At 40.6% G+C, this 13123-nt stretch overlaps 1 protein-coding gene across 3 annotated transcripts in view; it reads left to right on the plus strand.

Moving 5' to 3' along the window:
- The window catches only part of lrp4 (low density lipoprotein receptor-related protein 4), a 111042-nt gene that overhangs the window by 43381 nt on the left and 54538 nt on the right, over window positions 1–13123 (plus strand). For all 3 annotated transcript variants that reach the window (XM_014414079.4, XM_014414080.4, XM_076885243.1), the window contains exon 2: window positions 4609–4755. In XM_014414079.4, coding sequence (XP_014269565.2) covers window positions 4609–4755 — 147 coding nt within the window. The remainder of the gene's footprint in view (window positions 1–4608; window positions 4756–13123) is intronic.

Consider the following 13123-nt stretch of genomic DNA (forward strand, 5'->3'; position numbering starts at 1 on the left):
TATAGACGGTATAAATGTCTTTTTGTATGCCCTCTGACCGAGCATTTACCCGTCATCATAAGCCTCATCGAGGAACATCGGCATCTTCTTCGCTTCATACATTTTTGGTTTTAAAGTTGTGATTACTTTCACTGACGGGGTTACACGAACGTTTGCTGTATTTACTGGCATTTAACCCTTAAGATTTTATTTTTTCCATTTTGCTCCATGTTCACATCAGTTCACAGGATGAACATTAGATGACTTGATTTTCTGGTTTGATAGCTTTGTGTGTCAAGGGTATTAGTACCATAAAGCACATTTGCTACACCTCAGCAGTGTGACTTTTTGTTTGTGACATAGTGTTGGCAACATTGTAAAACAACGGCTCTTATATTACAGGAACATGTGATACAGTCTTTCCTTCACCAGAACTCTTTCAGTCTACAGGCAGTTTTTGTCCAGTCTGACACTGAAATATTGATGATGTTACTGTGTCTGTATCTGAACATTTTCTAGACTGCCACACCATCTAAGCCAGGGGTGGGCAATCTCAGTCCACGAGGGCCGGTGTCCCTGCAGGTTTTAGATGTGTCCTCGAACCAACACAGCTGATTTAAATGGCTAAATTAGCTCCTCAACATGTCCTGAAGTTCTCCAGAGGCCTGGTAACGAACTAATCATGTGATTCAGGTGTGTTGACCCAAGGTGAGATCTAAAACCTGCAGGGACACTGGCCCTCGTGGACTGAGATTGCCCACCCCTGATCTAAACGGTTGGAAATATGTGAGACTGTGTAAGACAGTGTGGTTGATTGCTTCCTGCTATAGTCAATAAGTTTCTTTGGCTGCGGTTGAAGCCAGTGACCTATGCTTTTCAAAGTATGTTTGACAAATGTGCGGCCTGTGATGTGGTTTCATGTTGACAAGACTTCTGCTCCAGCTCGCACACTTTAATTTAGCTCAGTACAAGCCCACACTCACATCTGAGTAAAATACGCATAAGCTTAACGCTACAAAGCCAATATAAGTGATCCGTGTCAACCTGAAAAGTTTAACACGGGGAGTTTCAGACCCCAGTCTGTCCAGCAGACAGGTAGTCTGTCTTTGATAGCCCCATTTTGTTTTTTTCTGAGAGTAAATGTCCCACTCCTAGGGTCTGAGGACTGTAGGAATTATAGAGCATTCATGAAAATGAAAACAAATGTAACAGGATGTAAATGAAGAGTTGTCTAGCAGAGGGTAAGGAAGAGGGGGGAATAATGGAGGTATCTGAGGGGAAAGTGTGAAGAGGAGATGATGGAAAGACAAGAATGAGGCGAAAGAAAGGGAGAGAGGGAAATGAAAAGAAAGAGGCCATTAATTTAGTGCTGTGGGAGGGATCTGAAGGTTACTGAGCTCTCTCTGCCAGGCCCTCCTGGGTTGACTGATGCCTTTGTGAGGAGGCCAGGAACCACACACACACATACGCACACACATTCGTATGCGTGCTCCAAGAAACTTTGGGTTTGTTGCGGCAGGCCAGCTTCAGCAAAACAGACGTGTACATACGCACACGCGCGCGCACACACACACACACACACACACGCACAGATGGCCATTAATGGGCTTCAAAGTGAGAGCAAAACGGGAAACCTTTATTTATTTCCTCCCCTGGTTATGGTTTGCTGTGATGTGTCTGAAGATGTGGTGTCTTTTTTTTCTTCCTTCTTTTCCTTTTTTGTGGTAGTAAATCAGACCCAGTGTTTATTGGTATACAGATGCCCAGTGTATGACATAAAAGGATAGTAACTGATATTTATATTCGATCCATCTAATCAACCGTGTTGCAACAGAGATAAATTGAAGATGTTTTTTAGATCAAAATTTTCTTTGCTTTTTTTAAGTTCAGTGTAGATTTTATTGGTTATTTTGTAGTTTACTTGTAGATTCTGAGCTTTACAGTATAATACCGTCATCTGCTTACTACTGTATTTTTATTTTAGTATTTCAATGTTATTTTTTCATAAAAATGTTATTACTATTTAATATTTTAATTGCTGTATGCCTATATTAATAAAACCGCCTATTCCCGTGCTTAACAATGTTCTGAATCAGCATGTCTACATTCAGTGTACCGTAAATATAATTCTTTTTCCTTCTTGGACCGCCACAAGATACAAGCTTTGACATTCTCTTTGACTCGTGTGTGGGACCACTGGTGTATTCAACATTGCAGTAACCACCCTAAAAATAAACTGGCTGCTGTGATAAATTGCTGTAGCGGTCACACTGGCAAATTGCTAACTAAATGTAAGCTAGCTAAATGCCATGTAACTGAAAAAAAATATTGATGAGTAAATTATTTGAAGTATAACTTTTGCACCTTTTTGCAAAAAATATGCAAAAGTTTTTTGCACTCGGCAGTGTGCAAGTTTCCACAATTGAAGCAACCGCCTGCTTGGTTTGCTATAATGTTGTCCCCTGCTCTTTTAGATGTTTTGTGTTTATTTACGCAGGGATATTTGAGGGAATGTATAATTGGGTGCACTGAAGATGGAGACTCAACTCTGACTTGAGAGAAAAGCCACGGTATATACTGTAATGCTACATATTAGCTTGGTATTACAGTTCAGTGTTCAATTGTGTTCTGAATAGAAATGTAAATTTCACATTTACATTTCTCGTATGTTATTTGCATATTTATTTATTACTCTTTTTACAGCATATGTTTTGTAACAATAAAAGTTGAGCTTGTTACAAGAGATTGGTCATAAACACTGGAAGGCTGTCTCAGTCCACTGAATGGGGATTCAATAGTTCAGAACATGCTCATTTCACTGATAGTCGACCTAAAAAGACAAACCTAAACATAATAAACTTCAGTCTTTAGTCACATTTTAGTGATTTCTCTGTCAGATGAGTAAATTGACTAAATTATCAGTTTTTAGCACACAGAACTCATCAATCACTTTGTTAATCATTAGTGTCAGTACAGTCCAACAACAATGCATATTTCACTGTCAGGGGTTTTGTTTTGTTTTTTGAGGAAGAAACTTCAGGGGGAAAATTTACTCAGTCACTTGTTGATGCTTTTAAAAGACACCCATCCTACTTATCACAGAGGATTTCAGTTGGAAACACCACAGGACATGTGTACACATACAGATGTTCTAAACATCATCGCTCTCAGGAGCTGAAATGAGTCAGACTTTCTGTGTATCGTAGCTTGTTTTGTTGTTGTTTAGCTCACTTTAAACTTAACAGTAGACTTTACTCCCCGAGACTCTCTCCCGCATATTAAGCCCAGTTCAGCTGAAAGCAACACGTGGCCTCTGCATCACCACATAGCTTAGATATTTCAGTAAGGCATATGTGTTGAGAGGAGATGGTCTCAGCTTTTCAAATGCACAATCACACATCCTTGAAAATACAAAACTAAACTGGGAAAAGTAAACTAACATACGCAGAGAAACAACGGGTGAAACCAGACGAAACCGAGGGACCGCACAGGGAACGCCGAGAGCGGGGCTGTGAGAGGCTGTAAAACAAAAAGAGAGACAGATTACTGGGGTGCGGGAAAAAAGGCAGCATACGAGGGAAGGTGGAGTGTGCGTCTCACGGTGATAGCCGGGCCGAGTGAACCAGAGGGGGGTGGAGCTCCAAAAGGGGTCGAGACGGCGAAGCTGAATGTGAACCGAATCTCAGGCGGACAGGTGGACAGGCTGGTGGCTCAAAAAAACACGCCGAGTAGTGATCTGGGTGCACAGGGAAAGAAAAACAGTGTTAGGTCCGATGGAGAGTCTTGTCATACGAGGTCTTTTCCGCAGGCGTACGTTACCGCTGAGAGGCGACTACGGACTGGCGTGGAGCAGCAGGTAGGGCAGGATTAAGTAGTCCACCTGTAATTACTCTGTCATTTTGGGAGCTGAAAATCTTCGAGATGCTTGGCCTCGCTGACTTGATATAACACGACCCTTTTAGCTTATTTTACTTTATTCTATATCAAAGTGGTTTGTGAGAGGGAGGACTAAAGATTTGCACGTGAAACCTTTTCCAAATCAAGGATATTAAAACACTAAAAACAACAAATATATTCAGTATGTGTTGAATAACTGAGTGACTAACCATTGCAGTGCTGTATGTGTATACCAAGGCACTGATGTGCTTCTGTTATTTCTGCAGCTAAGGAGCGTCTTTTTACATGAGCAGCACAGTCTTTCGATCACTCTGTAAAATAGATATGACAGATATCAGAGCATAAAATTCAGAAGCAAGGTTATACTGAATCTATTCAGAGTCCTAGTTTACTGTGTTTACTGTTAAAGTTTACTGTTGAGAGTTATGAAACAGAAAATTACATTAAAGTGAAAGAAACTGTGTTTTTGTTTATAACAAAAAACTGTGGCATTCTCAGGTTTTTATCCAACATACTAAGCAGGGAGCAGCTGAGGAGTGTCAAGATTAAAGCGAGAAACAAAGCAGGAGGTCACGGGCAGGGATAAAAGTCCCTGTCTCAATACTTTACAGTTATTATGTATATCTGGCAGAATCATTTTGTGGTAATATGAATTCCAGTGCCTGAGTTAACCTGAGCATGTGCGATAAACTCTAATCTTCTCTTCGTGTGTGTGTGCGTGTGTGTGTGCAGGAGTTCAGGGCAGCACTGAGTGCTCATGTGGGAGGAACCACTTTACGTGTGCGGTCAGTGCATTCGGGGAGTGTACCTGCATCCCAGCCCAGTGGCAGTGTGACGGAGACAACGATTGCGGGGACCACAGTGACGAGGATGGATGCAGTGAGTCTTTGTTTCTCACTTTATTTTTTTTTTGCTGTTGGTATCATCCTCAGTTTCCCTTTTCTCTCTCTGCTTATTCATCTACCATGAGGAGGAAAAAGAAACAGATAAATAAAATCGCATAAAGACTCAATGACCGTGTTAAACTCACCTCATTGATGGGCACGTGGTTGTTGATGAGGAGGCATTGAAGTCAAAGCACTGCATGTTTAGTAAGTCGCCTGTGACAGTAATCCAAGTGTGTCCCTCTGAGTTTTTCATTTCAAAGACACTGTAAATTTGCCAAATATATTTTATACAATCTGTCGGTTTTTAAGTTAAGCGTTATTTTTTTTATACTTACCATAAAATGTTTTTTCCTCAAATGCTTTCCTTAGGTAGCCAAACTTCTGAAATCTTAACAAGCATCTGAAGAAGATTTTTACCTGATTATTAAATTAATTGAAATAAAAAGACATTCTCAATACTTTGAGCACTTGAACATTTTTGATACTTTTCTTAAAACATTTCTTTTTTCCATTGTAATGAACTTGTATTTACGTAATTTGTTGTAATGTAATTTCCCTTTTAAAGGTTTAATTTAAATCTAGATCAATTTTCTAAGCTGTTACATCAACCAGCGTGCCAGATGCGGTTCTAAAGAGTAAATCAGCTATTCCCGACTGAATATTATGCATGAGCCCCATGAGCAAGGCATTAAAATCCCATCACTTAACCAAGACTCTGGTTGTTCTTGGCAGGTCTCTGGCACTAATTTCACATAACTGGATGACTTCTGAATTTTTCTATAAATGTAGAAATGTTCTCAGGCAGAGGCTTTTTTTCCCTCCATAAAAAGTAAAAAAAAATCTGTAATTGAACCCATATGGATCCCATCATCACCCGGTGAAACGGTGAATGGGTCACTGGTCAGGTGGGGTAGTACTTGTGAGCCAGACGCTCTGCTTGGTGTATGCCCCGTGCAGAAAAATGCTTGAGTGACTTTTGGCAACAGATGAAGTTTGGCTGGAGGGGAAGTCTTGGCAGCTGAGGCAGACAGGAGTATTCTCTTGTAGAGCATGTCAGTTTGTCAAGTGGAGGAGATCTCCACAGCATTTTTTTCTTTTTTTAAACACCGGTGTATTGGTGTGAAATGTCAATGCGAGTCTTCTCTTTTTCTTTCTCCTCGCCTGCTCACAGCGGAAAAAAGCAAGCTGCCCTTTTATTTGACACTTCCCCAACCTCCTTTAGAGCTGCGTGGTTGTGTTTGTGTATGTGCTGATATGCTTTCTCCATCAGTCTTCCTCTGTCATATTAAGCTAGTTAGAGGTTGGGAGAGGCGTTATTGATCTCTGGCCAGTTGAATATTCAGTGTGTCAGATTGCCGTGTATTGATCTGCATCTTGTTACTTATTTAAGGAGACGCATGGAAGCAGCTGACAGATATCAGAGCATCTAGCTGGACCTTTCTAATCCATTAGTACTGTCTGATCGATCCTCTGCTCCACCGCTCTGTAGTTCCACGCTGGTTCTCTTGGATTCTGTCCAGTCAATATCATAATCGCAATTCTCATATCACATAGATTTTGTATTGTTGTAGTAGTCAGCCATTAAAAACCGTAGATACTGTCAAGCAAACGCACCGCTTCTTCTTGCTACTGCATCCACTAGATCAATGATCACATCACATATCAACTTAATGCAGTTCAGTTTTCCAACAGCGAAGACTACAAATCATGAAACAAAGTATCACTTTTTTCCCTTGATATATGCCTGTATTTATAGTTTAGAAACACTGAATACTTTATAATATTTAGAATCTATTTTCTCCTTGGCACTGCAACAAGTCTTAACAATTATTAGACTTTTACTTAAGTCATGTTGTGTTAGCACTGCAACAGATTAGTGACCTGTCCAGGGTGTACCACGCCTACCTATGTCAGCTGGGATAGCCACTAATTTATTTCTATAGCAACAACACACTTTTGCAAGATTCGCAACATTGCAAGGTAAAGACCCTACAATAATACTATTTCCTCCTTCTTTGTGTAGGTTCCTCCCTTGTCAGTTTAGGTTTATTTGTAGTTTATTTAGCACCTCTGCTCAGCCTGCTTCAGTTTCTCTAGCAGCTGAAGCCGGTACGACTGGTCCAAACTGCTTGATAACTGGAAGAAACGCATACATCCATGGAAAGTTGCCTACTTAAATGAACACTTTGAAATAACACATAGTTGATGAGTTGTGTTAACAAGAATGCGTCCTGATTGGCTGCGTCTCCACTAGCACCGCAAGTCGTACAGCTTTAAGCGATCACAACTCCCAAATTCTGACATTAAATTTATTGTTTCATCTTTATTGAAATCGGATCTGTATTCCAAATATCAGACGAGAGTACATTCATCAAAGACAGGCGCTTACACTCACTCCCTCAGATAAAGAGCATATTTGTCTTAGAGTGTCTTCCAGTTCTGAGATTATTGTTCTGCTAACTAAATTATGCATTTTCTCAAGTAAGTAAGATTTCAACGACTTTTTGAAATGTAATAACATATTTTTGTGTGGCTGAAAACCCCACAGTGCAGGCCACTTAGAAGCAAGTGTTTGCACGTGTATTTGTGTTCATGTGTCATGTAACGCTGCCTCTACAGGGAGTGCAGAATTATTAGGCAAGCTGTATTTTTGAGGAATAATTTTATTATTGAACAACAACCATCTTCTCAATGAACCCAAAAAACTCATTAATATCAAAGCTGAATGTTTTTGGAAGAAGTTTTTAGTTTGTTTTTCGTTTTAGCTATTTTAGGGGGATATCTGTGTGTGCAGGTGACTATTACTGTGCATAATTATTAGGCAACTTAACAAAAAACAAATATATACCCATTTAAATTATTTATTTTTACCAGTGAAACCAATATAACATCTCCACATTCACAAATATACATTTCTGACATTCAAAAACAAAACAAAAACAAATCAGCGACCAATATAGCCACCTTTCTTTGCAAGGACACTCAAAAGCCTGCCATCCATGGATTCTGTCAGTGTTTCGATCTGTTCACCATCAACATTGCGTGCAGCAGCAACCACAGCCTCCCAGACACTGTTCAGAGAGGTGTACTGTTTTCCCTCCTTGTAAATCTCACATTTGATGATGGACCACAGGTTCTTAATGGGGTTCAGATCAGGTGAACAAGGTGGCCATGTCATTAGTTTTTCTTCTTTTATACCCTTTCTTGCCAGCCACGCTGTGGAGTACTTGGACGCGTGTGATGGAGCATTGTCCTGCATGAAAATCATGTTTTTCTTGAAGGATGCAGACTTCTTCCTGTACCACTGCTTGAAGAAGGTGTCTTCCAGAAACTGGCAGTAGGACTGGGAGTTGAGCTTGACTCCATCCTCAACCCGAAAAGGCCCCACAAGCTCATCTTTGATGATACCAGCCCAAACCAGTACTCCACCTCCACCTTGCTGGCGTCTGAGTCGGACTGGAGCTCTCTGCCCTTTACCAATCCAGCCACGGGCCCATCCATCTGGCCCATCAAGACTCACTCTCATTTCATCAGTCCATAAAACCTTAGAAAAATCATTCTTGAGATATTTCTTGGCCCAGTCTTGACGTTTCAGCTTGTGTGTCTTGTTCAGTGGTGGTCGTCTTTCAGCCTTTCTTACCTTGGCCATGTCTCTGAGTATTGCACACCTTGTGCTTTTGGGCACTCCAGTGATGTTGCAGCTCTGAAATATGGCCAAACTGGTGGCAAGTGGCATCTTGGCAGCTGCACGCTTGACTTTTCTCAGTTCATGGGCAGTTATTTTGCGCCTTGGTTTTTCCACACGCTTCTTGCGACCCTGTTGACTATTTTGAATGAAACGCTTGATTGTTTGATGATCACGCTTCAGAAGCTTTGCAATTTTGAGACTGCTGCATCCCTCTGCAAGATATCTCACTATTTTTGACTTTTCTGAGCCTGTCATGTCCTTCTTTTGACCCATTTTGCCAAAGGAAAGAATGTTGCCTAATAATTATGCACACCTGATATAGGGTGTTGATGTCATTAGACCACACCCCTTCTCATTACAGAGATGCACATCACCTAATATGCTTAATTGGTAGTAGGCTTTCGAGCCTATACAGCTTGGAGTAAGACAACATGCATGAAGAGGATGATGTGGACAAAATACTCATTTGCCTAATAATTCTGCACTCCCTGTATTTGACTGATTGGATTGAGGGAAATGGATCGTAAAACCGAGAAGAGAAATTTTTATGTTATTTAACAACATTTTCCAAGTTGGTTTTCTCGACTGTTCTTGATCTGCAGGTGTGTGTGTGTGTGTGTGTGTGTGTGTGTGTGTGTGTGTGTGTGTGTGTGAGACCGTGAGAATCCAGAACGACAGTAGCCACACAGATAAACACAGAAAGATACATTGTCCTCCCTGCAGAATTGTTGCATTATAGTTTGTGTTGTTTGAACCTTAACTAATTTCTCAGCAATTTCCAGACAAAGCAGAGTTCTCCTGAATCACGCTGGAGGAATCTGTGTGTGTGTGTGTGTGTGTGTGTGTGTGTGTGTGTGTGTGTGTGTGTGTGTGTGTGTGTGTGTGTGTGTGTCTGTGTCTGTGTCTGTGTGTGTCTGAGAGAAACTCATGAAGATGGGAGTGGAGGCAAAGTGGCCTAGTGGACTGTGCCTATGAAGCTATCTGTGTAAACGTCTGATCTAATTACAATTTGGAGATCATGTGGAAACTGCAGTTCAGCCGTGGCTGTCTGTGTGTGTGTGTGTGTGTGTGTGTGTGTGTGTGTGTGTGTGTGTGTGTGTATCTTGCACTTGTGTTCCCCCAGATAAAGTTTCATAGCTGCACAGAGACCAAAGAGAGAGCAGAGGGGAACACAGGGGACTAAGAGGAGCATGTAAAAATCCTTGTTGTGGTTGTATGCGTGCGTGCATGTGTGTTGGATAAAATATGTGGAGTTGTGAATGTCAGTGCTGTAACTTTAGTCTGAAGGAGCTGCTGTTGCATGAAGGTGAGAAGGAAATTGACTTTACAGCTATGGGTCTTCTCTTCACCTCCCATTACTTTGGCCTGTTTATACTGGACCATACTGGGGAGGGTGTGTTATCATAAATTTCACCTTTTTTATAAGAACACTTCTCAAGTTGTACCAGTTAGTTTGCAAGATTTGCTGCTTCACTTGCCTTTTATTAGGTTGTGAGTTGGGGCATTACAAGTAAACAAAACGCTTAGTTACAGCCTGGTACAGGAGATGGTTTTGACCTCTATGGATATTTTGCCCCTTTATAACTGCTCTGAGTGGGGGAGTTGTATTACTCATTCACTTGGATACTGGCATTGACTGGCATCTGGATACTTGGAGTCATTAAACAGGATTTGTAACTATTATTAAAAGTACACTAGTCAACCCAGTCAGGTACCAGAAGAATAAAAAAAAACAAACAAACACTAAAGTAACCTAGACAGCTCCTGCCTCTCAGCTTCTCAGCCATGTCCCAGAAGCCTTGTCCCTCATTGTGTTCTCCAAAGACTGTTTCCTGGCTGTTTTTCACAGATGGAAAGGTTGTGTCTATATTTCACATCTGGTCGCATACTGAATTGGTTGCATAATAGCAATAGAATTGGAACATCAGCTGGTAAATCAAGTCGAGGACTTCATCCTCGGTACTTTTTCGCAGTGACAGTCTGGTACAAATGCCCACATTAAAAGAGATACTTTCTCTGAAGTTGTACTGCTTTATTTTACCCACAGTTATTCAGCTGTAAGTTTAACAGGTTTGTAAGTGGCGATCAGTAAATTAAAGTCTGTGCTAGTTTCTCAAACTTCAGAATAAAGACAAAATATCTGCATGGATGATTTTGAGCTATTGTGTAGAAATGATCGTAAAACTAACTAAAGATTTAACTAATAACTGAGCATGATTATGTTACATGTTCAAAGTGGGTGACTATTATGACAGTGTCATCAGAGGTGGTTAGTTGAAGAGCATTTTAGTGGGTCGCACATCTCAATGCCAGGATACTAATTAGCCTTGATGAAGTTTAATGAAGGCATAACTCACAGACGTTTAATCAAATTAATAACACCCCCATTCTTTCATTGACAGAGCTGTCTGAGCTCAGGGGGTGTGCTCGTCTAAATGTGGCAACATAGGCACATTTTACTATGTTTGATTGCAGGGTGTAAGTATAAGCTGTAAGAAGCATGAAGTGCTGCTCCATTGGAGGAATGTGTTTGTGTTCTTGCCACTCTAGTTTCACATCCATACAATCACACAAGAGAAGGAAGGGCATACTTTGTGAGTGTGGTTCCTATGGAAATGGCTGTAAGGGCTTATTGTGTTGAAGGTTTTCACAGTTAGATGAGGGCAAACTGAAGCAGAAAGTGAATAAAGAGGAAGTACATCATAATATCTGAAAAGAATGACACTTGCCTCGTGTTGAGGTCAGCGCGTTCACCTAACCTTCCTACTGCTCTCTTCATAAATCCACTCACTACCTCACTGAAACTCTTGTGTCAAGAAGTGAGGGGAAGAACCTATTTGATCCTGCTTTTAAAGTTTTCAAACCTTAGTTTAGGAATTCGGAAAAAGATTTAGGAGGAAAAAATAAAAAAAAAAGATTATGACATTTATGATTAGTTTTAAACTTTGGGCATGCACACAGGCAGCATGAGCAATGATTAAGGAGACATTAAAGGGGACTGGGTCATATTCTTGAGGGGGACCAGAAAGGTGCAGCCCTGTGGTAGAAAGAAGGATTCAGTGCCCACAGAGGCTACAGAGACGCACGTGTGTGCAGTCCAAAAGCCATCAGCAAATTGCCCATTTAGGAAGTCTCCTTGTGTAGCTCAATTGCTGACTGGTTGGAAAGTAGGCTTGAAAACAAAAGGAAATGATGGCAGGAAAAAACAAAACCATCATTGTATATTATCAATTTTTCAGGGGCTAAGCTAAACAGCTAACAACAGCATAAACATAATCAAGGATTGCCCACATTAGTTGTTGTTAATATTTTAGACATTGGCCCTTGGTGACAGTGCACAGCTGTAACATGCAAACATGGGCCTAGAAAGCTCTGCGTAGCACTTTCTGGACTACCAAATCATGTGCCAAGTACCTTGAGTGCACATGACACCAAAAAGCTCCTAAAATTTTCAGAAAAGCTGCCATTCTTTTTATTTTAGTAACCCTGATGTTATCCTTGTAGTTTTGACCTTCTTACAGTTACAGTAGCGATTTCCCACATTGGTTTCTTTGCTGCACTTCATGCTGCAGGCCTGTTAATGTTCAAGTGATCAGGCCTTGCCATAGCTGGACTGGCCGGTGGGCCGATGGTAATTATTTGTTTTTATGGGCCGATGGGTTTTTTTTCGTTTTTTGTTTTTTTTGTTTTTTTTCCCCTCCCCATAAAGGTTTCACTTCAATCATGAACCTGATCAATGATCATCTGATCAGCTTTTCTCTCTTGTTTGTTTATCTCCCACCTTGTGCCAGAAAGAGGAAACCAGCAGATGTCGCGCTAAACAACAGCAGCACGTTTAAGCTTGATCAGCTGTTGTTAGAATTGATTTAATATTAATTTCTAGTATCAGCTGATGTTTGCTGGAGCCACAGCTGTAAAAGCTGCTGGTCATGATATCGGTTTGGTTATCTGGTGAGAAAGAAACATGAAGATGAAACCAGGAGATGTTCTTACTGAATCATCAGAGCTGAACAGGTGAAGGAGAAACAGGTTTACCTTTTAGGTGACATGAATGAGTTGAAAGGAAGTTATGAACTGTTTCTGAGAGACAAATAACACCAGGATCCTTTTCTAAGTAGCTGACAGCTGGTGACTGTGCAGGGGCGGGTCTAGCAAAGTGTTGCCAGGGACCCAGGTAGGACATTAACAGGGAGAGGAGGGCACAAGGAAATACTTTTCTTTCTTTTTCTCATTTAAAATGTCTCGCTTTTAACAAATAATTATCTGAATCTTAGAGCAAACATTTTCATCTGATGTAAAATGTATAGAAATCCATTATTGTACATAGTAATTTTTTTAGGGTCCCATCATAATTTCTTCAGAAGTAGCTAAGTACTGTATATGATGCCAGTATTTTCCCACATTTTCTAGATTCTGTACCAGTGCTGTGTGTAAAATGCCATCAAAAAGTCAACTAAGTTTTATTCTTTCTCACCTGTCTTTCTGTCTCCTTTCACTTTTTAAAGGTTGCCATGTTAGAAAAAATATTTTGCCCTGCCATGCTGTTTTATTGATGTGGCAAATTAATTGTTTATGAAAATATATGTAAATCTGTCATCAGTAATCTGTAATGATCATGTCTCACCTCTAGTCTTCTCTGTCTTAATTTCAGGTTTTCACCATGTGTTGTAGA

Source organism: Maylandia zebra, linkage group LG1 (assembly GCF_041146795.1).
Source record: "Maylandia zebra isolate NMK-2024a linkage group LG1, Mzebra_GT3a, whole genome shotgun sequence".
In the NCBI taxonomy this organism is placed as follows: domain Eukaryota; kingdom Metazoa; phylum Chordata; class Actinopteri; order Cichliformes; family Cichlidae; genus Maylandia; species Maylandia zebra.